This window comes from Brassica napus, chromosome C9 (assembly GCF_020379485.1).
Source record: "Brassica napus cultivar Da-Ae chromosome C9, Da-Ae, whole genome shotgun sequence".
Taxonomy (NCBI): domain Eukaryota; kingdom Viridiplantae; phylum Streptophyta; class Magnoliopsida; order Brassicales; family Brassicaceae; genus Brassica; species Brassica napus.
The window spans coordinates 3144895-3167154 of NC_063452.1; the positions used below are offsets into that span (position 1 = coordinate 3144895).

The 22260-nt window shown below is 37.2% G+C and overlaps 5 protein-coding genes, 1 long non-coding RNA gene and 5 other non-coding genes across 11 annotated transcripts; 8 read left to right on the forward strand and 3 right to left on the reverse strand.

Annotated features, from left to right (window-relative positions):
• The first annotated feature begins 1545 nt into the window (after positions 1–1545).
• Positions 1546–5169, forward strand: LOC111211963 (PWWP domain-containing protein 1). Its single transcript, XM_022713315.2, has 2 exons — positions 1546–2786; positions 3042–5169. The coding sequence occupies exons 1-2, from the start codon at positions 1664–1666 to the stop codon at positions 5012–5014; spliced, it is 3096 nt and encodes a 1031-aa protein (XP_022569036.1). The 5' UTR covers positions 1546–1663; the 3' UTR covers positions 5015–5169.
• Positions 5170–6547: 1378 nt separating this feature from the next.
• Positions 6548–7319, reverse strand: LOC111211964 (probable histone H2A.5). Its single transcript, XM_048769707.1, has 2 exons — positions 7025–7319; positions 6548–6938 (listed from the first exon to the last, which is right to left on the reverse strand). The coding sequence occupies exons 1-2, from the start codon at positions 7247–7249 to the stop codon at positions 6717–6719; spliced, it is 447 nt and encodes a 148-aa protein (XP_048625664.1). The 5' UTR covers positions 7250–7319; the 3' UTR covers positions 6548–6716.
• Positions 7320–8415: 1096 nt separating this feature from the next.
• LOC111211968 lies at positions 8416–9013 on the reverse strand. The gene is made up of 2 exons (XR_002662797.2): positions 8904–9013; positions 8416–8642 (listed from the first exon to the last, which is right to left on the reverse strand). It is a non-coding gene; the product is annotated as an uncharacterized LOC111211968 (long non-coding RNA).
• Positions 9014–12321: 3308 nt separating this feature from the next.
• On the forward strand, positions 12322–12989 carry LOC125593288 (protein RALF-like 22). Its single transcript, XM_048769710.1, has one exon. The coding sequence runs from the start codon at positions 12386–12388 to the stop codon at positions 12734–12736; it is 351 nt and encodes a 116-aa protein (XP_048625667.1). The 5' UTR covers positions 12322–12385; the 3' UTR covers positions 12737–12989.
• Positions 12990–13864: 875 nt separating this feature from the next.
• Positions 13865–15893, forward strand: LOC125593286. The gene is made up of 7 exons (XM_048769708.1): positions 13865–14350; positions 14418–14501; positions 14611–14753; positions 14968–15038; positions 15167–15262; positions 15434–15526; positions 15608–15893. Exons 1-7 carry the CDS (start codon positions 13916–13918, stop codon positions 15691–15693), a joined length of 1008 nt encoding a protein of 335 aa, XP_048625665.1. The 5' UTR covers positions 13865–13915; the 3' UTR covers positions 15694–15893.
• A 138-nt stretch (positions 15894–16031) lies between these two features.
• TRNAE-UUC lies at positions 16032–16103 on the reverse strand. The gene has a single exon. It is a non-coding gene; the product is annotated as a tRNA-Glu (tRNA).
• Positions 16104–16107: 4 nt separating this feature from the next.
• LOC125593287 (sm-like protein LSM4) lies at positions 16108–18017 on the forward strand. The gene is made up of 7 exons (XM_048769709.1): positions 16108–16345; positions 16453–16494; positions 16759–16857; positions 16971–17048; positions 17445–17481; positions 17572–17679; positions 17783–18017. The coding sequence occupies exons 1-7, from the start codon at positions 16343–16345 to the stop codon at positions 17803–17805; spliced, it is 390 nt and encodes a 129-aa protein (XP_048625666.1). The 5' UTR covers positions 16108–16342; the 3' UTR covers positions 17806–18017.
• LOC125593764 lies at positions 17115–17248 on the forward strand. Its single transcript, XR_007329655.1, has one exon. It is a non-coding gene; the product is annotated as a small nucleolar RNA snoR127 (small nucleolar RNA).
• Positions 18018–19498: 1481 nt separating the features above from the next.
• LOC125593531 lies at positions 19499–19662 on the forward strand. The gene has a single exon (XR_007329435.1). It is a non-coding gene; the product is annotated as a U1 spliceosomal RNA (small nuclear RNA).
• A 208-nt stretch (positions 19663–19870) lies between these two features.
• Positions 19871–20021, forward strand: LOC125593699. Its single transcript, XR_007329597.1, has one exon. It is a non-coding gene; the product is annotated as a U4 spliceosomal RNA (small nuclear RNA).
• Positions 20022–20669: 648 nt separating this feature from the next.
• LOC125593509 lies at positions 20670–20833 on the forward strand. The gene has a single exon (XR_007329413.1). It is a non-coding gene; the product is annotated as a U1 spliceosomal RNA (small nuclear RNA).
• Positions 20834–22260: the final 1427 nt, after the last annotated feature.

Sequence of the window (22260 nt, forward strand, 5' to 3'; positions counted from 1 at the left end):
TCACCGCCTAAATTTTTTTTTCATCCGTGTAAAATTGAAACACTAAATAATTATAATTAGGTATTTAGGGAATTTTTGTACCAAAACATTATAATCTAAATGTTCGAAGAATCAAAAAGAGGTTGTTTCAATTATATATAAAAAGTTAATATAATTATGTATAAGAACATGTATCATATTTAAAATCAGTTGAATATATTATAAATATCTTATATTTATATTTAAAACTAGGCTCCGCGTAATTTCCGAGTACTCCCCAATTTTTGGGTAACTTGTTAGCTCCGGAATTGCCGTCGCCTAGCGTAGTTTTGAACAGGGCTGATAACCAGGATAAATAAATCAAAATCTAAAACAAATTTTATCATGGAATGAAACTTCAATTTTAAAGAAAAAAACTAGGTTAAGACCCGCGCCTTACGGGAATGAATATTATATATATAAATTATTTTATGTATTATATTTTTTAACATATTATAAAATAATAAATATATATTTAATAATTAAAAAGTTAGTAACTATTAATTATATAATTAAATTGGTGTGAACATATAAATAAACTTTATAATCCAAAAAAATATTTTTTTTCTATTTGCTATGGTATATAATTAAATTTAAATGATAGTAACATATATATAGTATTTTTTAATAATAATGTTTATTAAATGATGTTTTCTACTCATATGTTTTTTTGATCATTTGTATCTGTTATAACAAAAACTTTAAATTACTGATAATAAAATTTCAATGTGGGTTTAATAGTTTAAATAATTTATAATATTAAAAAAATGATATATACATTTTTATTTAAAAAAAAATTAAAGTAAATTTCAGAATTAAAATATTTATGTATTTTTATATGGAATATAGGTTAATTTAAAATGATATATATATAAATATTTATATATCTTTGAATCTAAATACTTATTAATTGAGATTTTTGATTTATATGATTTTGTAATCATGTGTATCATATCATAACAAAAAATTTAAACCATGGATCACAAAATTTGAATGTGAGATTTTTTACAGTTTTCGCAAAAAAATCTAAACCATGGATCACAAAAAAATCTAAATTTTTATTATATGGTTAATATGGTTGTTTAATTTATTTTAATAGTTTAAAATTAAAACAAATATAATATAAGATACACTTATTTTTATCAAATTTTTATATTCAAAATCATTAGTTGTCATATATACTTTAGCCACATTAGACAATTCCGTAATTTTATTTAAGAAAATAATTAAGCACATTAATAATGTATTTATAGTTAGTTTAATAAAAAGTTTATTATATATTTAGATGGACAAACATATTCTCTAAAGATTCTAAGAATCATTATAGTGATGACACGTGGTTACAAAAAAAAATGTTTACGTTTTTCGATCAATATATAAGAGATATTATGACGACAACAATCTAAAATAATAATCATGTATTTATGTCGTAAATCGTAATAATTATTTTTCTAACTTTTTTATTTATTGTCTTTTGGCCCTTGCTGTATAAATATTTCTCTCGATTTACATTTTTCTTTTTACATTTTTTTGTAAGGTTCAAATCCGTCTCTTTCATTTCCTCCGCTATCCGATACGGATAATCTCTCTCTCTCAGGATTGAAGTTTCTAGGGTTCGTCGTTTTGCGAAGCTGTGGTGTTCGCGATGGACGAAGAAGACGCAGAGATTCCCCAACAATCGAATCCAATCGAAGATCCCGAGGCGAATCCTCCGCTCTCGGGCGACGTTGATTCGACCCTGGATGCTGCAGATTCTTCTTCTTCACCCACGGAGCTCGATTCGTCGCTTACTAACGACGACGACGGCGGTGGTGGCTGCGCTAGGGTTTCCGAGAGCGAGAGATCGGAGAACGCCGATCTCGTTGCGCGTAACGAGGAGGAAGAAGAAGATGACGTAAGCGAAACGGAGGATGCGATTGAGAAGTCTTCTGACGACGATGATCAATCTAGCGAGCTTGGATCCGGAGCTGATGACGTGGCGTTCGTTGAAGCAAAGCGAGGAGGAGGAGCTTTGGAGAAGAAACCTTCCGTTACGGATTACAAATCCCTCTTATCCGAGTTCGATGATTACGTGGCGAGCGAGAAGATGGGCTCCGGAGTGTCCCGGGCGTTGAGCTACGGGTTCCAAGTGGGGGATTTGGTGTGGGGGAAAGTAAAGTCTCATCCTTGGTGGCCTGGTCACATCTTCAACGAAGCGTTCGCTTCTCCCTCCGTTCGCCGCATGAGGAGAGTGGACCATGTCCTAGTAGCGTTTTTCGGTGATAGTAGCTACGGTTGGTTTGATCCCGCTGAGCTTATCCCCTTCGAGCCTCATCTATCCGACAAGGCGCACCAGACTGCTGCCAAGCACTTTGTGAGAGCGGTTGAGGAAGCTGTGGACGAGGCTAGTAGAAGGTCGGCGCTTGGGCTGACTTGTAAATGCAGGAATCCTTATAACTTTAGGGCTACTAATGTTCATGATTACTTTACTGTTGATGTTCCGGATTACGAGGTTCAAGGGGTTTACTCTGGGGAGCAGATTATGAAAGCGAGGGATGAGTTTTCGCCTGTTCAGGCTCTCTCGTTTGTGAAGGAGTTGGCTTTAGCGCCTCAGGAGCGTGATGATGTTGAAGAGAGTTTAGCTTTTTTGAAGAAGAAAGCGGTGGTTTGTGCTTTTAGGAAGGCGGTGTTTGAGGAGTTTGATGAAACTTATTCGCAGGCGTTTGGGACGAAGTCTATGCGCACTTCGGTGACTTTGAATGAACCCCATAATAGAACACCCTCTCGAGGTACTGTCACTTTTAAGAAATCATGGTTCGTTTTCCATTTATGTGTAAACTTATCATATGTGTTACAGAGATGTGAGATATTATATAACTTGGTGATTTTGTGTGAGTTTTAGATCCTCTAGTTTTATGATTTATATCTTTCTAGGTGTATACTTTGCATTAGCATGTTTGAAAGAAGCACAAAGGTCAGCTTGTTTTCTTTGTTGTTTTTTGTCTTGGTGGCTGATGTGCTCTTCCAACTTCTCATGTCTCCAGCTCCCTTGAGTGGCCCGCTGGTGATAGCAGAAACTCTAGGTGTACCGAAGAGCTCTAAGACCCCCACAAAGGTTAAGGATTCGAAGAAACAAGACAAGTATCTTCTCAAACGAAGAGATGAAGCTGGTGATAAGACTCTTCCATTTGGCCAAGCTGAAGCAAGTTCAAGTACGGGCGACTCTGCGCTACGGAGAAGAGCGTCAACGCTTCAAAGTCCAATGAAAGATGAGCAGCCAGGGATTGTGAGCATGGATGTTAACTCTTCTAGTGCAGCTATTCCTGGGAAAGAAAGTTCTGTTCCGAAGCTCTCTCTTGATGAAGAAAAGGATGCAGCTGAAGAATCAGCAGAGAGAAAGGAAGAAAGAACTGTAGTAAATCCAGAGCATGAGCCTCATAAGCAAGAGACTGGACCAGATTGTGGATCAGCTGGAAGCTCTCTCCAGCCTATGAGTGAGTCTCCTCGAGGTTCTCATACCTCAGCATCTGAAGGGAAGAGTTCCACAGGATCTCTAATCAAGAAACTCAAAGTTGCTAAACGATCTTCAAGCGAAATGGGCACTTCTGAGAATCCTCCTTCAGAGCCAGTAAAGAAAAAGAAAAAGATGAAAGAGCCTAACCCTAATCTTCCGAAAAAGAGAAAGCATCCATTATCTTCTGGTGAGCCTGGAGCCAAGAAATTGTCCCAGCTTGGTTCAGCGCACTTACATACCTATATGGAAGCTGATGTGCCGAAGCTACTGGGTCATCTTCAAGATCTCTCTCTTGACCCTTTCTCTGGTTCAACAGTTGTTTCTTTTGGAGCTGCTAGGAAGTTTTTTCTCCGTTTCCGTTCACTTAATTACCAGAAAAGCTTGTCTGTATCTTCTTCTGATGCTAATGCCAGAGACACAAACCTCTCAAAACCTGGCAAGTCTGTGAACAGAATCGAAGACCCATCAAAAGCTGGCAAAAAACGCCTCTCTTCTGATCGTCAAGACGAAATCCCATTAGTTAAGAAGCTGAAGAAAACTTATCAGTTGAAACCAATGGCTTCTGAGAAGAAGATCAAACTAGAAGCAAAGGACAGTGTAAAACCAGCAAGAGAGCAAAGCGGTGCGGTTCAGGCAAGACCATCAAAACTTCAAACCGGGAAGAAACCGGCTCCATCAGCAAAAGTGGTGGAACCCACAATGCTGGTCATGAAGTTTTCACCAGGCACGTCTCTTCCTTCGCCTGCACTGCTAAAAGCGAGGTTTGGTCGGTTCGGGCTGTTGGATCAATCAGCCATCAGGGTTTTCTGGAAATCATCGACCTGCCGTGTTGTCTTCCTGTACAAAGCAGATGCACAGACTGCTTTTAGATATGCAACGGGAAACAACTCTCTCTTTGGAAACGTGAACGTGAGGTACTTCCTACGTGACGTGGATGCTCCTAAAGCCGAGCCTCAAGAACCAGAAAACACAAAGGAAGATGATGAACAACCACAGAGCCAAATGCCAGACCAAGCATCGCCACGTCATCAACCGAAATTACCACCACCATTAAAGAGCAACCTCAAATCCTGCCTGAAGAAACTGGGAGATGACACTAGCAGTAACCGCCCAAGAGTCAAATTCATGTTGGACGGTGAAGAAAACTCGAGTAAAGCAACCAATGAGCCGCCAAATAGAAACGATGGACCTTCTTCTTCATCATCATCATCTTTTGGAATGGAATTTGTTAGTAAGAAGTTTCAAAACGTTCAGCTTCCTCCTTCAACATTGCCACCAATTCTCCCTCTCCCTCCACAATACTCAAAACCCATTAAAACAGTGGACCATGTCGAACCACCTATGCCACCACCACCACCACCTTCCAGAAACTTCCCTGGTCCGAGCGCAGCGGTTGGTGCAGGAGACATCTCTCACCAAATGCTCAACCTTTTGTCGAAATGCAACGACGTTGTGGCTAATGTGACGGGCTTGTTGGGCTATGTTCCTTACCACCCATTGTGAAAAAAAACAAACAAAGCCCTTTGAGAGATCAAAAGTATTGTTGTTTTGTAGTATCCGTGTTTGGTTTTTGGTTGATATATTGTGTGTTAGATGTTAGAGTCAACTTTTATTATTTGTTTCAGTCATGAATTACAATGGATCTTTGCAAACTCCCATATTCATCACTCAGCTTAGGCCTGGGCAAAATAACCGGAACCGAAGAACCGAACCGGACCCGAACTGAAATACCCGAAACCGGAACCGGATTAATACCCTCAAATACCCGAACGGTTCCTATATTTTTATATCCGAAATAACCGAACCGAACCGAGAACCGAACGGGTACCCGAATATATAAAAATATTAATTATATATACATATAACATCACTAAATATATATTTTTAATTTAAAATTCTATTAAAAGTATTTGAAAATAGTTGAGGATAACTAAATTATTATAAAGTATCCAACCTACCCGAAAGTATCCGAAACTATCCGAAACTATCCATATAGTTTTATCCGAAAAATCCAAAGTAATCCGAAATATCCAATTTTTTTATCTAAATCATCCTAATTATTTGATATTTTACCCTAAATAACCGATATTTTATCCAAATTATCCGAACTACCCGAACTATCCAAACCCGAACCGGATCCAAATGAGAACCGAACTTTTTTCCGGATATTTTCCGGTTCCTACATTTACTATCCGAACCGAACCGAACCCGAAACTATCCGAACCGAACCGAACCGAAAATACGTCAAGTACTAAATGGATCCTCTAACCCCTATCCGAACTACCCAAAATCCGAAATACCCGAACCGAACCGAACCGATACCCGAAATGCCCAGGCCTAACTCAGCTCAAACAAAAACAGCTACTGACGTTTTTCTTATAAACAATTATCAATGAACTTAAAACTCTTTGGTTAACATAGTATGAAATTTAAGTACTCCCTCCGTTTCAATATAGATGATGTTTTAGAAGGATTATTTTGTTTCAATTTACATGAAGTTTTGAGATTTTAAGGTTAACTTTAACTTTATTGAAAACCGTTCAACCAATTAGATTTTACAGTCTTTTTTATAATTGGTTAACGGATTTTAAAATTATATATTTAAAATATTTTTTTTAGAAAAATGTAGTTTTCTTAATCTTTTTGCATTAAGGCAAAACATCAAGTATTATGAAACAAATGGAGTATTTAACTCCTGATTCGTAATAGTTTCAACTTTCATAAATCTCATGGAAGTCCTGTACGCAAGTTCAGTTTTAACGGGCTTCTTCGTTTAGGCCCAAATAAAACCCAAAAAGAGCAAACATATTACATATACAACATGTCTCTAGTCTAGTGCACCCGCCCAAGTTATAAAATACCATATTTAACTAACAAAACAATAAAAGTTAGTCTAAACTACTATGATTAATGCCACTGACTTCGTCTTAAAATAAAGGTCATTAAATTTTCAATTTCTGTCAGTGAGTGGATAACAAGTATGAAAGCTTGAAAGAAATTTATCTAATAGATTTCACTAGACTGAAACTGAGAAGATACCGAGAAGTAACTTCTTTCATTACAAAATGGCTTTAATAACATAATCTTCCATTGGATTCATAGACAAACCAAACGGAGATAAACATACAAAAGACAACCTACATAATCACTAAAACAAATAAAAAAAACAAGATGTTCTTCTTCTAGATCGATATAACCAAATATTCTAAGCCTTCTTGGGAGATTTCGCAGCTGCTTTCTCAGAACCAGCAGCTCTCTTGGGGAGAAGAACCGGGTTAATGTTAGGAAGAACTCCTCCGCTTGAGATGGTGACTCCATGAAGAAGCTTCCCCAGCTCCTCATCGTTCCTTATCGCCAAGCAAAGATGCCTAGGGTTTATCCTGTTCTTCTTATTATCCCTCGCTGCGTTCCCCGCCAGCTCCAAAACCTAATAGTGAGATTTTAGGTCAAAATCAATCAAATCCAAAAAACTCTAATTTCATTTCGACGAAATCCATTTCTCTAAGACTATACCTCCGCGGCGAGGTACTCGAGAACGGCGGCGAGGTAAACGGGAGCGCCGGCGCCGTACCTAACGGCGTAACGGCCTTTCTTCAGGTAGCGAGAGATGCGGCCGACGGGAAACTGGAGACCAGCCTTGACGGATTTGGTGACGCTCTTCTTGCGATCTCCTCCTTTTCTTCCTCCTGCTCCTCCTCTCGCCGGCTTCGCTGCTGCTGCTGCTGCTGGTGACTCCATCGGAAACAAAACTAAGCTTTTTTCCTTTTCCGGTTTAGTGGCGGTTTACGATTTTGGATAAAGTCGCATTCGAGAATGTGTCTATATATAGTTATTATATACCATCTATTGCCACGCTGGCAATCCGAGTGTTGATGAAGTTACCCGCTCAGATTGTTTTTTCGTTGCTTTTGATCCAACGGTTGTTCTTGCACGATGATGATGATTTTGTTCTCAATGAGTCGACGTATATAGTTATTACACGTGGGAGCCGCATAGGAAGAAGGATAATAAAAACACTCGGTGTAATCTCCACCCCCCCCCCCCCCGGCACGAGCTAAACAATCTTTTACTACACGTGCGGTAAGTATGAAAAGTTGATGAAGGAAGAGTTTAAAAGATTGTCAGCTCCTAACCATAGTTAACTTTTCTTAACTGGATTTTTTAGATTCGGCTAAGAAACGGTTCTTAGTTTTTCTTAGAAATGTTGAATCATGAGTTAAGAACCCTGGCTGAGAAACCGGGGTTAATCATGCTCTTATCTTCTAAAGCTCCATCACAACAACACCTGAAGCAACATCAATGGCTGCTCCAGCTGGGTTAACCATATAATAAGAATATAATAACATTTTGGTCTGGTTTATATTGACAATTATTTACATCTATATTATTAAAACAGAAATATAAATATAGATTTATACTCTAATTTAATGATTTTCATGTCTTTTCCCTCTATTATATCATTTCCTAAATTAGTTATAAACAATAAAGAATTTGGCAACAATAATTTCCTGTACTACAGGAAACAAACGTTATCATAAGCGTGTGGAAAAAGCTGATTAAATAAATCCAAACCATACAAGACTATACTAAACCAAAATGCATCTTCTGTGAAATTAATATATGGTTCTATGTATATAATTATAACATGTATGTACAACACAGTCTAAATTTTAATCAAATTTTAAGTTTCCGTTTGATTTTTCAGGTTCGTTTTTTTTTTGTTCAGTTCCTGTTTGATTTTTGGTTCTCGGTTTTTTATGCCCCTACAATATCAAGTTATATATAAATTTTAAATTTAGTTAGTTATATAAACAAAATGAAAATTATATAAATGGAAAAATATACCCGCAAGTTATACTTTACATTGATAATAGGTGATCTTTCTTAAATCGAGAACTAGAGAATGTGAAAGGTTTATACTTTATAGTATCTCACTAGAGAAAAATGTATGACAAGCAATAGCATTATAACCAAGGGTCAAGCAAAAAAATCATTACTTCAGTAATTCCGATGATCTTTCTTTCAACTAAATAACAAAGGAGAACGACAGCTTAATAAAGCATCCTTAGATTTGTTTGGCTTCGACCTTCTTCTTCTGCCACAGCCTGTCCACGCCACTGTCTGCATCTCCCTGTAAATATAGCTCATCGTTTAAATTAACTAATGATTAACAAGAGTTGCAGTGTTTGCTCAAGATGATAATAAGCTGTACATTTTTTAACAACATTTTCAACTAAGGGACAAGTCCACTGCTTTTAATTAGGAAGCTAGTAACTTTGATTGAAATAAGGACAAAGCATCTTGTGCTTATAGTAACCGAGAGAGCTCTAGTATTCACCAACACGCGAACAGTACAAACAGAAACGAAGAAGAGTGTATTTAAGCTTTTTACCTGTGGAGGAGAAGCGAAGGACGTGCGGCAACGGAAGAGAAACGACCTGTCGGAGAAGCCGCAGCGTTTATACTTGCCAAAAAACCCTAAAGTTTTGAAACGGGCCTGCCATAAAAATCATCATACCTGTGGCCCGTTAAGGCCCATATATATATTTAACTCCATATGTTTCGCAAATTTGTATCGATCAACTTTATGATCCGTGTGGTTCAGGAATGTGAATGTGCTTGTTCATGGGTCATGGCATGCAGTTATCTCGTAGTCGTAGTTGTTATTTCTCTCGCGTCAAGTTAATGTGGTTGCATAAACGGCTTCAAATACATATCCCAAGAAAAGAAAATTTTGAGTATATCAAAGGTTTCACCGTGAATGGATTTTACCACTCCATCGCATTCCATAAAGTAAATATCTTTAGAGAAGTTCTGCTAGCTAAGCTTTCAAATATATTTAGCAAAAGAAAAATTAACGATGGTTATGTAACTTAATCTATATACTATACTCTAATTTTCATTGTTTTTAGAACATCTCCGATGTACATCTGTAAATTAGAAATTTCTATTACAGAGATGGATTTGACCAATGTATATTTCTATCATATAGTTTCTTTATTTTAGAAAAAAAATATAGAAAAATCTTACTTTTTGATTCTATATTTAGAGATGGAAATATCAATTCTTATATTTTAATTTTCTTTATAAATAAAATAACTTTATTATAGAGACATAAGGAAATCCACTTCTATAATAAAGTTTTTCTATTTTAGGAAAAAATATAGAGGTGAAAAGTGGGTTATCAAAAGCATGATTAACTCTGGTCTCTTATTTATGGTTCTTAACTCATGATTTGACATTTTTTTACATTTTTCTGCTAAGAGACGTCTAAGAGCATGAATATTGGTGGGTTCTAGGGTGGAGTTCTTAGCGGAATATAAGAACCCGTCTCTTAACTTTTAACTAAAAAAGCTAAGAACCAGTTCTTAAATAAGAGTTTTAAGAGCCGGTTCTTAACTTTTTTAGTTAAAAGTTAAGAGACGGGTTTTTATATTCCGCTAAGAACCCCACTCTAAGAACCTCCCAATAATCATGCTCTATCTCTTACTTAAAAGACGGTTTTTAGTTTTTCTTAGTTAGAAGTTAAAAACCGTCTCTATTCCAAAACTAAAAATCCCAGTTAAGAAACCGTGGTTAATCATGGTCTAAGTGGTTATAGAACGATACCCAAATGAAATATAAAAGTTTTGGCACTGCATGTGAGAATTAGAACTAAACTTCACTCTTGGACTAAAAAAGGAAAGACAACTAGAGCTAACAACAACAACACAATATATACTGCTTTACAATCAGGACCGGCCCTGAGATTTTGGAGGCATGTGGCTATGTTTATATAAAAAACAAAATTTACAAATTTGGCGGCTTAAAATTTTTTTTGGGAACTTATTTGTATATAATTTTTAAAAAATATTTGGAGACATGTTGCGAATGTTTCACAGCATGTTCTAGGGCCGGCCAATATACATTCTGCCAAACAATCGATGATTTATCTATGCTAAAAACAAATACTCACTTCCACGGCCAAATAGAAACATTACCTTCAGCTCAATTCTTTGCATTAAACTACCAACATAAAACATCATGATTACACTTGTGACTTAACACAAACCAGTGCTTTGGTTAATCTTGGGTTTAATCATACTCTTCCATTAATGTCTCTTCATAAAGTAATTGCATATCTATATGTTTGTTTGCTAGTTCTGTGGCAAAATAAAATTCATGAACAACTTTTAGGATTATTTAATAATTTATATATTTACAAAATTATGGGCTCCTCCTTGTCTCTTCTATCCATCTTCTTTCTCACACTCCTATATTTTAAAAGGTGGATAACAAGATTCTTCATATCTTTGGTAATCCTATTGTTTCCCCTAATCTCCCGTGTCTTTTACCGCTTTACAAGACCAAGAAGAAAGAGTTTTGCATAAAGATTAATTTGTGTATACCATGTAATATAAAAATATCAGTAATCTAATTTCATACTAGTTTTTTTATACCAAATCAAGTGGCATGTGGACGAACCACACAACAACAACCTCTTAAACTTTTGTTCTATGCACACCTATAATCGTGTCGGCAGCTCGATTCCCACCTTATCAAGCCAACATAATGCTTCTAACTTAGATTCCAATCACCTAAAACTAAAACTAAAGTCCCCGACAAAAAGTATTTGATTATATGTCTTTTAGATAGTATACTCATATTTAGCATACTATAATATTAATGGTTTGTGAACTAGTGAGAGAACCAGCGATTATCATCTTGTTCTCCTATGTATTGGTGGAATGTGAATATTTAATAAAAAATGATATTTCAAACAACAAATCATCAGTTAATAATTGTTACTCTCGCTGATTTTTACGTCTTCTATGCAAATTAATGTATGTATACTTCAAATGAATGAATGTATGTATAATTTTCATTTTAAAAAAATGTATGTATATTTCAATAAATAGAACTCATAGGAACAACATTGGGCAGAATTATGTTTTCACTAAGAGGTTTGATAGAAAAAGATTAATCGATCTTCACCAAGAATAGAGTTTACACAGTGCATTGTTTATGTTATTTTGATGCTTATATAAGAAATCGTGTACTATGCTGGTTTGTAATGTAATTTGTCAACCCTAGTGATGAATTGATCGTGTAGTTGTGTAGGTGGTGGTGTTTAGAAAGGAGTGACTTACACGTCTTCATTTGTATTCAACTTCTTAAAAATACATATAAACTAGCACAACGCGATCGAGGTATTTTTAACGGAGACTGGTCAAATCGTCGGTGGAGATAGAAGAATTTGACAAACGAGTCAACCAGTTGCAGCCAAACCATGCCCTCAGGGCCGGCTTATATAGGAGGGCAAGCGGTGCGACCGCCCCGGACCAATCCGTTTCCCCTTAGTATTTTTTTATATGAAAGTATTTTTTTTATTTTTATAAATTTATTTTAAAAAAATATTTCTAGTATTTCAAAAAAATATATATCTATCAAAATTTTTTTTTAAAAAAAATAATTTAAAAATTAAATTATTTTTTCGCCTCAGGGTCCATGAAACCATTGAGCCGGCCGTGCATGCCCTTGGTTCTACTTCTTACCAATCTGACATTGTGTACATTTTGTCGGCGTGTTTTGAAGTTCTATATAACTTTTTAACAAAAACAAAAATAAGTCACCGGTTGATTACCCTTCGAGCACTAGTGATATACATGTAACACGATGACACTAGCCTATGTTTATTAATCCAACACGTATATACAAAGCAACAAGTCAATTTCTAAATTGTATATACCAAAAATATTCCAAAGAGAATATCAAAAGCGAATGGTGTTTCAGTAAATAAAACCAAGAAGATGTCTATTCTAAGTCATTTCCTTTAATTACAAGAGAGACTAAATATACCAACCCTTAAGCCCTCCTTGTCTGAAAGGAAATTAAATGGTGAGCTCTCGTGTGATCTACGTCCTAGTCGCGATTCTCGTGATCGTGACCGCGACGGTCGATGCCAACGGTTACGAAGACGCATTAGGATTCATGGTCCAAACCGGATCGTCCTCTAACTGTAGAGGATCAATCGCAGATTGCATACCGGAAGAAGAAGAGTTTGGACTCGACTCTGAGATCAGTAGGCGCATTTTAGCCTCGAAGAAGTACGTTAGCTATGGTGCGATGAGGAAGAACAGTGTTCCTTGTTCCAGACGCGGCGCATCTTACTACAACTGCCAACGTGGCGCTCAGGCTAACCCTTACAGCCGCGGATGCAGCACAATCACGAGGTGCAGACGTTGAAATTTGAGTTTCCTGTTTTGCTATCTCGTTATTGTTTGTTTGTGTTTGTTTTATGCTTTATATATGTTATACTTATTTCACCGACGGGGACGGATGTGATGGTTTCGTTGTTAACTTGTTAAACATTGTTATACATGTGTTTACCTATGTTTTTCGTGTTTTAAGCACATTTAATTCGGAATCTCGTCGATTGAAATAGGTACTTGCTTTGTATGTTTACGAGGAGAGTGATGTAGATTTGTTCTTTAGTTAATTACTACTACTAGTCCTAGGGCAACTAGCTTTCCTTTTACCTCTAACTAAATGAAACATTTAGTAAATATTACATGGTTATATGAACATGGATAATGATCAGTGAATCTATATCATGAACTGTTTCTATAAGATGCTTTTAACCGGATAATGATCATAACGTCTAGGCAATGACTTTTACCTGCTACCGAAATGCATGTTTATAGGACAATACGAATGGTTTTGTTAATGTGAGTAAAGCTGATAAATTATGATTACTGATAGAAAAGTTTGATATAGTTCTTTTTGTCTAAATTTTACTCAATCCGTTCATAATACATGATGTTTTATAAAGTTTTGTGTTTCAAAACATATTACATTTTGACATTTTTTTATGTTAGCTGTGATTTTATTGAAAAATGTTTAAACAATTAGATTTTACAGTATTTTTAAAATTGGTTGAATGATTTTTAAATTATATTTTACAATTAATTTTTAGAAAAAAATATTTTTGTGACTTAACAGAAGAAGTATTTAACCTTTGATAGAAAGACACACAAAAGTAATGGAACATGATGAACCAATCTATTACAGAAACCAATTACATAGAAGCTGACTTAAAGTGAATCCAACCCTGAAAGAAATTACTCCAAGCCAAATTAGTAACAACAGCAACAGAAACGAATGCAAAAAGGTCTGATATTGTTAATCAAGTTAAAAAGAAGCAAGTCTCAAACAAAAGAAAGACAAAATGTATGAAATTGAAAACAAAAGGCAAAATAAAATCGTCTCTAGTCTATTCTTGGTTGTCGATGCCAATCTTTGTATTATATATGTAACATGGGCTTATCAGCCCATAAAAGCCCAACACTTATCCGAAGTGTGACAAAAGCCTGCCTACTCCACCTGCTTCCGTAACAAACTCTTCGCATCGATGGTGAAGCGACGATGGTGAACTCGTATGCACCTCTCCGTTTCACCATCTTCATCTCCTTCTCCCTCGCAGCCGCCACTTCCTTCAAGCTCTCCGCCTCCCACTCTCCATCGTCGCTTCCCAAAGCCACCGCCGGCGATCTCCTCACCGTTTTAGGACCACCCTCCTCCGCCGCGTACACCGTCAACCCCGCCGTCTCTCGAGAACTCCGCTCGTGCCTCAGATTCCTCGTCCCCTTCCAACCGCGCAAACCTATACCCGAACCGGGACGATGCTCGCTTCGCACTGGACTCTGCTCGGGGAGGCGGAGGAGGTTCGAAGAGGAGGAGGATGAGAATTCTCTCGTATGGTGGCCACCGGAGTCGGTTCTCGAGATCGCTCGTCTCGCTGTCGACTCCGGAGGCGATCCCGGTTCAATTCACCGAGCCCTCGATCCCACTATGATCCCGGTTCGTCTCGACGGTTTACTTAGTTACTGTTGATTAGTTACTGTTGATTGAGTTGGTTGTTGTGTAGGTTCCTCCTACTAATGTGGAAGGATCAAGAACGAGCAAGTGTCAACTCACGAGAACTCCTTATGGCCGTCACTTTATAGCTGAAGTATTTATTATTAGCCTTTTTTTTTTAAAACGTTGTTTTTTTTTAATCAGAGTTTATGTTATTGTGAGCTGATTTGGTGGATGGGTGATTGATGTTGTTCAATGAACAGGAGGTGAACTCGTATTTCGAGTTTTTGTTTCGTCTGATTGAATCTAGGGGACCGAGTGTAGGACTCAATGTTTCGCTGAGTCGATATGATCTGTTCCATGGCCACCTGTTCCTTGCTTCAGAATCTGGACGTCTTGGTATATTGTAAGTCCCCTTGGCTTCCTCGTTATACACTATGGGTTCTTGAAATGGTCTTATGACTGAAGTAAACAAGGGTCATGTTCTGTTAGGAGCTATGTGTGTGTAATATTAATTGAGAACTTGGTGCAATATTAATTTCTAGATGGGTATAAGGTTAAAGTAGATTTTGGCGAGTGTTGTTGATCAGTATCTTTTGCTGATGAAAAGAAATTGGCAGGTTTCATGCTAAAGAGTATCCAGCTTATGACAAGAGATTGTTTCCTTACAACATGGGATATTGCCAGAGAGGTAGTCTCTGCTCTTGTCCGTGTGTGACTGGACTTTTTCTTGCATTCTCTTGAAACATAGGACTGGTCCACAGGAACAGTACTCTTTCGTTCTTAAGTAAAATATGATTTGTATCTCCTTTCTGTTAGGATCTGATGTGAAGTATGGTGATTCCATCAACTTGAGAAACATCCTTTGGCTTGCACCATTACCCAGCAAATCTGGTCCAGGTTGGCTTGCTCCAGGTATCTATCCTTCCTGAGAGTTGTAAAGTAGGAAAATTAGTCTTCCTCTAACGAATGTATGTCTAACATGTCTTTGATTACGCATGTTCATTTTAGAACTTTGCCTTGCATTATGTTCATTTGAATCACAAGAAGCAACTGTAACTTTACCGTTCTTTGATTGATCCATAGGTGTACTAGTGGTGCTTGATGCGCATCCAGATGGAATCATATACCGAGATCTCATCCCTAACTACGTCAAGTTTGTAAGAACTATCTACGAAGGTTTGAAACAACTCTCTAAGCCTTCTCTCATACCCTGTATTTGCTAAAAATTTGTGGTTTATATTTGTCTTCCTTCACTAGATGATCTAGGAACTAGTACAGTTGATGTCAATTACTTTAATGTGGGAGGAGCTGGAGAACCTGATTATCAGCTTTTCATTTGCTGAAATCATTTACACATTACAAGTCTGTACATGATTGAAACTCTGCTAAGATTTAGTTACTGGAGATGTTGGAGGTTCAAGAACGTGGAGTTGGATGCTAATTTAGAGCAGGTGTAGAAGTAATGTGAACAAGTTACTGTATCAAGTGAAATTATTTGTAACTTAAATGGAAAGGTTTGGAATGATATATTGGCTTTGATTCACACGTTTGGTTTGGCTAAAAAATTAATTAATTGCTCAAGCATCACTAACACTTTAAAGGTAACCTTAAAATAAACGTTTTCAACGGCTACAGATAGAGAATTGATAAAAGACGAGCTTTAGTCTAAAAAGTAAAAAAGCTCCGATGCCGGGAAACGAACCCGGGTCTCCTGGGTGAAAGCCAGATATCCTAACCGCTGGACGACATCGGAATTGTTGAACGTTACATGACGTAAAACAATATTACTTGTAAAATATTGAAAACAATGTGACTATTATAAAGTTCCTATTTGACCTAAAAGATCACCGATCGAGTTAGAGATCCCTCCCAACTGTCTGAATCCAACAAGGTTTCTCCTGTCTTTGTTTAGGGTTTTGTTCTGTTTCTCTTCCTCTATTGGTTCTCCCGCACGGGTTCTTTACCGATCTCTAAATCTACTGATTGGAGAAGATGGTAAGTCGCTTCCTAGGCTTATACTGAATCTTAGGTTCTTCGTACTGTGTTGTTTTCGGTATAACTTCAAAGGTTGACTCTTTAGCTTATGTTTTTGCGTTTTGTAGCTTCCTCTTTCGCTACTCAAGACTGCTCAAGGACATCCCATGGTAAGTGAAACTTCGACACTTGATTATAACATATAGATCAGAAGTTAAGTGACCACTGTTTTAAGTTTGAGATGTTGCGTTAGGACTTAGGTGCATAGGATCTTCTTTTTTTTCTCTTAAAGTTTACATCTTTATGATGATGGAATCCTTGTGGTAGCAGAAGTTAAGTGGGCACTGTTTAAGTTTGAGATGTTGCGTTAGGACTAGTTGGTGTGCTTATCTTAAAGTTTACATCTTTTTTGATGATCGAATCGTTGTTGGTAGCTTGTGGAGCTCAAGAATGGAGAGACATACAATGGGCATTTAGTAAATTGCGATACGTGGATGAACATCCATCTGCGTGAAGTTATCTGCACATCAAAGGTTATCTTCTCCTCTCGTATATTCATACAAAGTTTCCATTTTTTTTTCTATTTTCGTCTTTTAAGTTTTTGTGTGGTTGACACTAAGATATGTTTGTTTGATTATGCTTGTAGGATGGAGACAGGTTTTGGAGGATGCCGGAATGTTATATCCGTGGTAACACTATCAAGTACCTTCGTGTTCCAGATGAGGTAATATACTCTTTCGTGTTTGTATATGCCTCTTGACTGATATAGTTTTTTTAGAGTCTCTTTGCTCTGGAGTGATGATGCTTAGCCAAATCAGATATGTGCTCCAAGTGGCATGAACCCTGTTTGAGAAAATGGGATTTTGCCTCTTGTTGCAGCGCGTCTTAGACGATATCACAGAGAATGGTGTTTGCCTGACCAGACTTGTGTTTTGTTTTTTATGAAGCCAGTAGCTCCATATAGCATATTTTGTATCCTCTGTGATCAAATATATTCAGTTAACAACATTCTAGATATGACAGTCATAAGCTGTGTCTTTTTATGTTCTTACATCTTGTACAATATACTTCAACCTAGATTGTTTTTTTTTACTTATATATCGACTTATTCTCTGTTCAGGTGATTGATAAAGTACAGGAGGAGAAGACCCGCACAGGTATAGTTTTCTCATGTCTATATGGTGCCTATTTCAAACTAAAGCGAACCGTTACTTATCATTTATGAACAATGGTTAAAATATGTGCAGATAGGAAACCACCAGGGGTTGGACGTGGAAGAGGACGTGGTATGGATGATGGAGGGGCCAGAGGACGAGGCCGAGGAGCTCCAATGGCTAAGATGAGTGGCAACAGAGGTACAAGCTGTTTGTCACAAAATCTTTGATTAACTTATTCTTGATAGTTTTGTCTGCTACAGTGACAATTAAGCTAAATTATACTCATATGTTGTGAAAACAGGAGCAGGGCGTGGGCGTGGTTGATGATTCAACAACTTTGAACGACAAAACTCTGTGTTTTCTAGCTGGCTCCTCTTGCTGCTGCTGCTGTTGTTGCACTAGTTTGATTATATTGGAAGGGGATAAAATTGCTTTTACAATGTGATTTGACTGTTTTTTTTTCTTCATGTATCGTTTTTCATGCTATATTCCATTCAGTGATTGTTAAATCTATCCAAAGAGCTGAGTTATTATCATCTCTGTATATATAAAATTAATCATAATATGCTTAGTATAAAATTTGAGCTGCTCTAAGCATTTCTCTTGCCAGTTTTAATTTCTTGGTAGGCTAGTTGATTTGGTAGACAAATGATCACACTATGATTTGAGAATTCACAGTTATGTATGTTAAAAATTGTCCACATGATTTTAGTGGAGACTAGAAAGTGTTTTCTTCCAAAGAAGAGACTTGAAAGTGTTTTCTTTCTTTTCCAGTGTGTTTTCCAACACAAAGCTTGTAAGAAGGTGGTGGGGGTTTAGGACCTGCAAGCTCCTCTTCTTTGGTCAACTACAAATGTTCTTAATTTGTCCTCAAGACATTATAATTGTTCTTCCTAGTGATTTCTTCATTTTTTTTTACTATCCAGGGTGAAATGTGAGGTTGTGAACTACGCTGGAGACTCTGATACAAAAGAGGATTCGGTTTTACTAGGCATCGACTTGGGGAGGCGGAAAAGAGCTGAAAAAACAGTTTCACAAAGAAGCTTCTCAGATATATGGTGCCAGTGCAGAGAAGGTATGTTGAGTATAGTATGGTAATAACAAAAGATGACAACTTTGAACCCCATTGCGTTGTGCAAGAGTACACTGTTTGTGTTGAGATGTGGTTAAGTTACTCATTCACTAGGGTGATGTTTGTTGTTGGTGGTGTCAGCATTTGTGGCCAAGTTTATGAGCATTTACAAGAACTTCCTCATTTCAACATTTGGATATAGGAGAAAGGAAGACTCCAAATCTAGGAAAGAGGACAGACTCTGTACTATGTTTTTTTTAATGTGATGATCCGATGTTATATGGGTCTTTGTAGCTTGGATGTTTATGTTTTCCCCTTTGTTAAGACTTTGGTTCAATAAAGTCTGCAAGGCAAACATGAAAGTAGCCAATTATAGGAACAAGAAGGCAACAACAGAGTTGGCTATTGAATCTACCACTCTGTTGTATTGGCTTGGTGAGTGCTAAAGACGAGAGCGGGAATAGTTTGAATGCCTCTCGAGAGGAACAGAGTATATGAGCTAGGTAATCATATTCAGTATCTTTTCATTTGGTGAAGAACCTTTGATGGTTGATTTTTAAAAGTTAGCATACTATATCTACTCTTCTTTTCTTATGAATTTTAATGTTTTTTGGAAAACATTTTTTTTTTTTTGGAAAATATTTTCCATTTGTGAAGAACGTTTGATGGTTCGCTTGTTAAAAGCTAGCATACACTAGGTTCATTCTCTGCTTCACTGCTTGAGAACACATTCCCTCAACTATGATGGATGCATGTGTGTTTTCACAAGCAGAAACTACCAAACACTTAACTGGGCCAATAGCCGTCAGGCCCACATGTAAACGCACAAAAGAATTTTGCCGTCTCAAGCTTGTTTGAGTAGTACATTAGTCCCACATCGCTTACACATAAAACGAATAACAAGCGGAGCAGAGTATAAGAAGAGAAGTGGAGAGGACGTTCAAATCACTTACCTGGACGGGGTCAACTCGTGATCAAGAAGACGAGTGGCCTAGGCTAGTGACTACCATTGCACGTAAAGGAAGGGTGCTTAGCCTAAGGTTTTCCCAAGTGGAAGAGCCTGCGTCATTATTTGTGGCAGAGGTAGCCTGCGTCCGCGCGGCTCCTACCATACATTACGAGTCTTTGAACCTTTTTGTATTTTCGTAACTGCTAACCTTACTTTGTTGATATTGTATTCGACAGTTACAAAGATATGCACGACAATAATAATAATTGGTAGGTCAAGCTATATTAATTGTCCCACATCGGAGATGTAAATCGAGTAGGATGGATTTGGTGACTATAAAAGAGAGACGCAGTCGTTGGTTGAAAGTCATCTTTGCGCTTGGGGCAATGACGCAGCTAATGAGGTACTAACCGAGGCGCGTCTATTGCTGGTTGAAAACTATTTCCAAACCCCCTCTTAGGCCTTAGCTTGTCTTTGGCCTTCGAGAATTTTTGGAAGGGCTCCCTTCGGGGTAAAGCCCTACAATCTTTGAGTTCAAGTTTTGATTCTTAATTCTTAGCCTTGGTCAAAACGTTGTTAAAGCACTGTCTTTACATGTTGAGTGCCTTTACATGTTGTCTAAAACTGAAAATTATGTTCATAATATACAAAAAGAACCTCAATACAAACACTAAACCATATTAAGCAAAAAAAAAAAAAAACTAATCTTAAGAGCAGAACTCAGTGCTAATAACTGATCAACACATAGTTTTGTGTTGGTTTATGCTTTGCCACATTCGGTCTACAAACAATTCAACTTTTCATTAGCGCAAAATGTGTTCGTAAGTTAACAGTACTCATTATCATAGATAATGTCTTCATATATATATAGAAGTTACTGATTGATTAAACTTTGCTCTGTTTCTGATGAAAGAAACTGCTTTTCAATATTCCTGTCAAAGACAAGAATCGTTATAGCAAAGCTGCAGTTTGTGTTTGAGTATCCAGGAATGTAATCAGAAATTTTTCGAACAGTTAACATGGCTTACAACATCTAGCCATGTGTATAACAGTTATGAAGCTTTTGAGCGAGTGACATGTGCTACTAACAAGTCCCACATCGCTTACACATAAAATGAATAATACGCGGAGCAGAGTATAAGAAGAGAAGAGGAGAGAACGTTCAAATCACTTACCTGGATGGGGTCAACTCGTGATCAAGAAGACGAGTGGCCTAGGCCAGTGACTTCCATTGCACTCTAAGGATGGGTGCTTAGCCTAAGGTCTCCCCAAGTGGGAGAGCCTGCGTCATTATTTGTGGCAGAGGGGGCCTGCGTACGCGTGGTCCCTGCCATACATTATTAGTCTTTGAATTTTGTTTATTTATTCAAGTCATTATTGTTTGTTATTCCTCTATAAATCGAATGTTTATTACAGTCTCGAGAGCAATAACATATGCAGAAAACGAAGTTGTTTATTGATTTAAGGTAGACAAAAAAACTAAGTTCACTCCCATTTGTTAGATGGTAGAAGACATCAAAGTTATATAATTTTCCAGTTTGAAAAATCTGATTCTTATCTCCTTTTAAAGTGGTTAAGAAACCTGCATCAAAAGTAAATTAGTATGTATTTTCATAAAGACACTATTTTTGGGATGAAGACTAACCCAATGATTTTTGAGTTCCTCTCTTTACAGTTATATCTGTTTTGGCTTTGATATTATTCTAGTTTGTTTACGGTTATCTCTGTTTTGGTTTTGATATTTTTTCTAATCATTCTTAGTCACCAACGACCCTACTTCAGTTAAAATACCTTTTATTTTGCTAATTAGTTATTAATGATAGAAAACACTAGTGTGGGAGCCTCTAAGAGCAACATTATCGGGGAAAATTTGAGGTTTCTTAAGGGGTGTGATGAAAACCTCCCGAAGAGTCGGCACTCTAAGTTGGTAAAGGGGATAAGCCTTGCTGCTATGAAACCGTAAAGCTTCAAAGACAAGGGATGTGGAGTGAATGGTCGCACGAAGGATGCGGAAGGCCTTCGATATTCCAACTCAATGCCCTAGGATATGACGCACCTAGACGACAATGAGGATGATTCCCTGGATATGACGCACCAGGACGAATCGGTTTGATCCCTTGGATATGACGCACCAAACATGGAGGAGAGAGAGAGTGTTCTTGAAACAAGCATTTCTTGCATGCAAGAGAGAGAAAGCTTTCATGCAATTAATCACCTAATTTTCGTCACTACTCTTGGACAACAAAGAAACCACTTGTTTATGAATCTTTTTGGGCTTGTAACTTGATTAAAATGGGCTGGACATATTAACTAACATCATAGATCAATTTCTGAATGTCTTTCATGCCCATAACTTCATATATTAGCCCAATATCACATCATACTCATCATCTTCAAAAAGATTTATCCTCAAATCTTTCTCTCCGAAGAAAGAAAAAATTTGAACACACACTTCCTAATGATCCAGCAGACTTGTAGAACAGAAATAATAAAACTCTTTTTTTTTTTTGTAGAAGATGAAAAGAAGAGAATGATAGATAACAAAAATGAATATCAAACTCAGAGTGTGTTCTGATACCAATTGATGAAAACCTCCCGAGGAGTCGGCACTCTAAGTTGGTAAAGGGGATAAGCCTTGCTGCTATGAAACCGTAAAGCTTCAAAGACAAGGGATGTGGAGTGAATGGTCGCACGAAGGATGCGGAAGCCCTTCGATATTCCAACTCAATGCCTTAGGATATGACGCACCTAGACGACA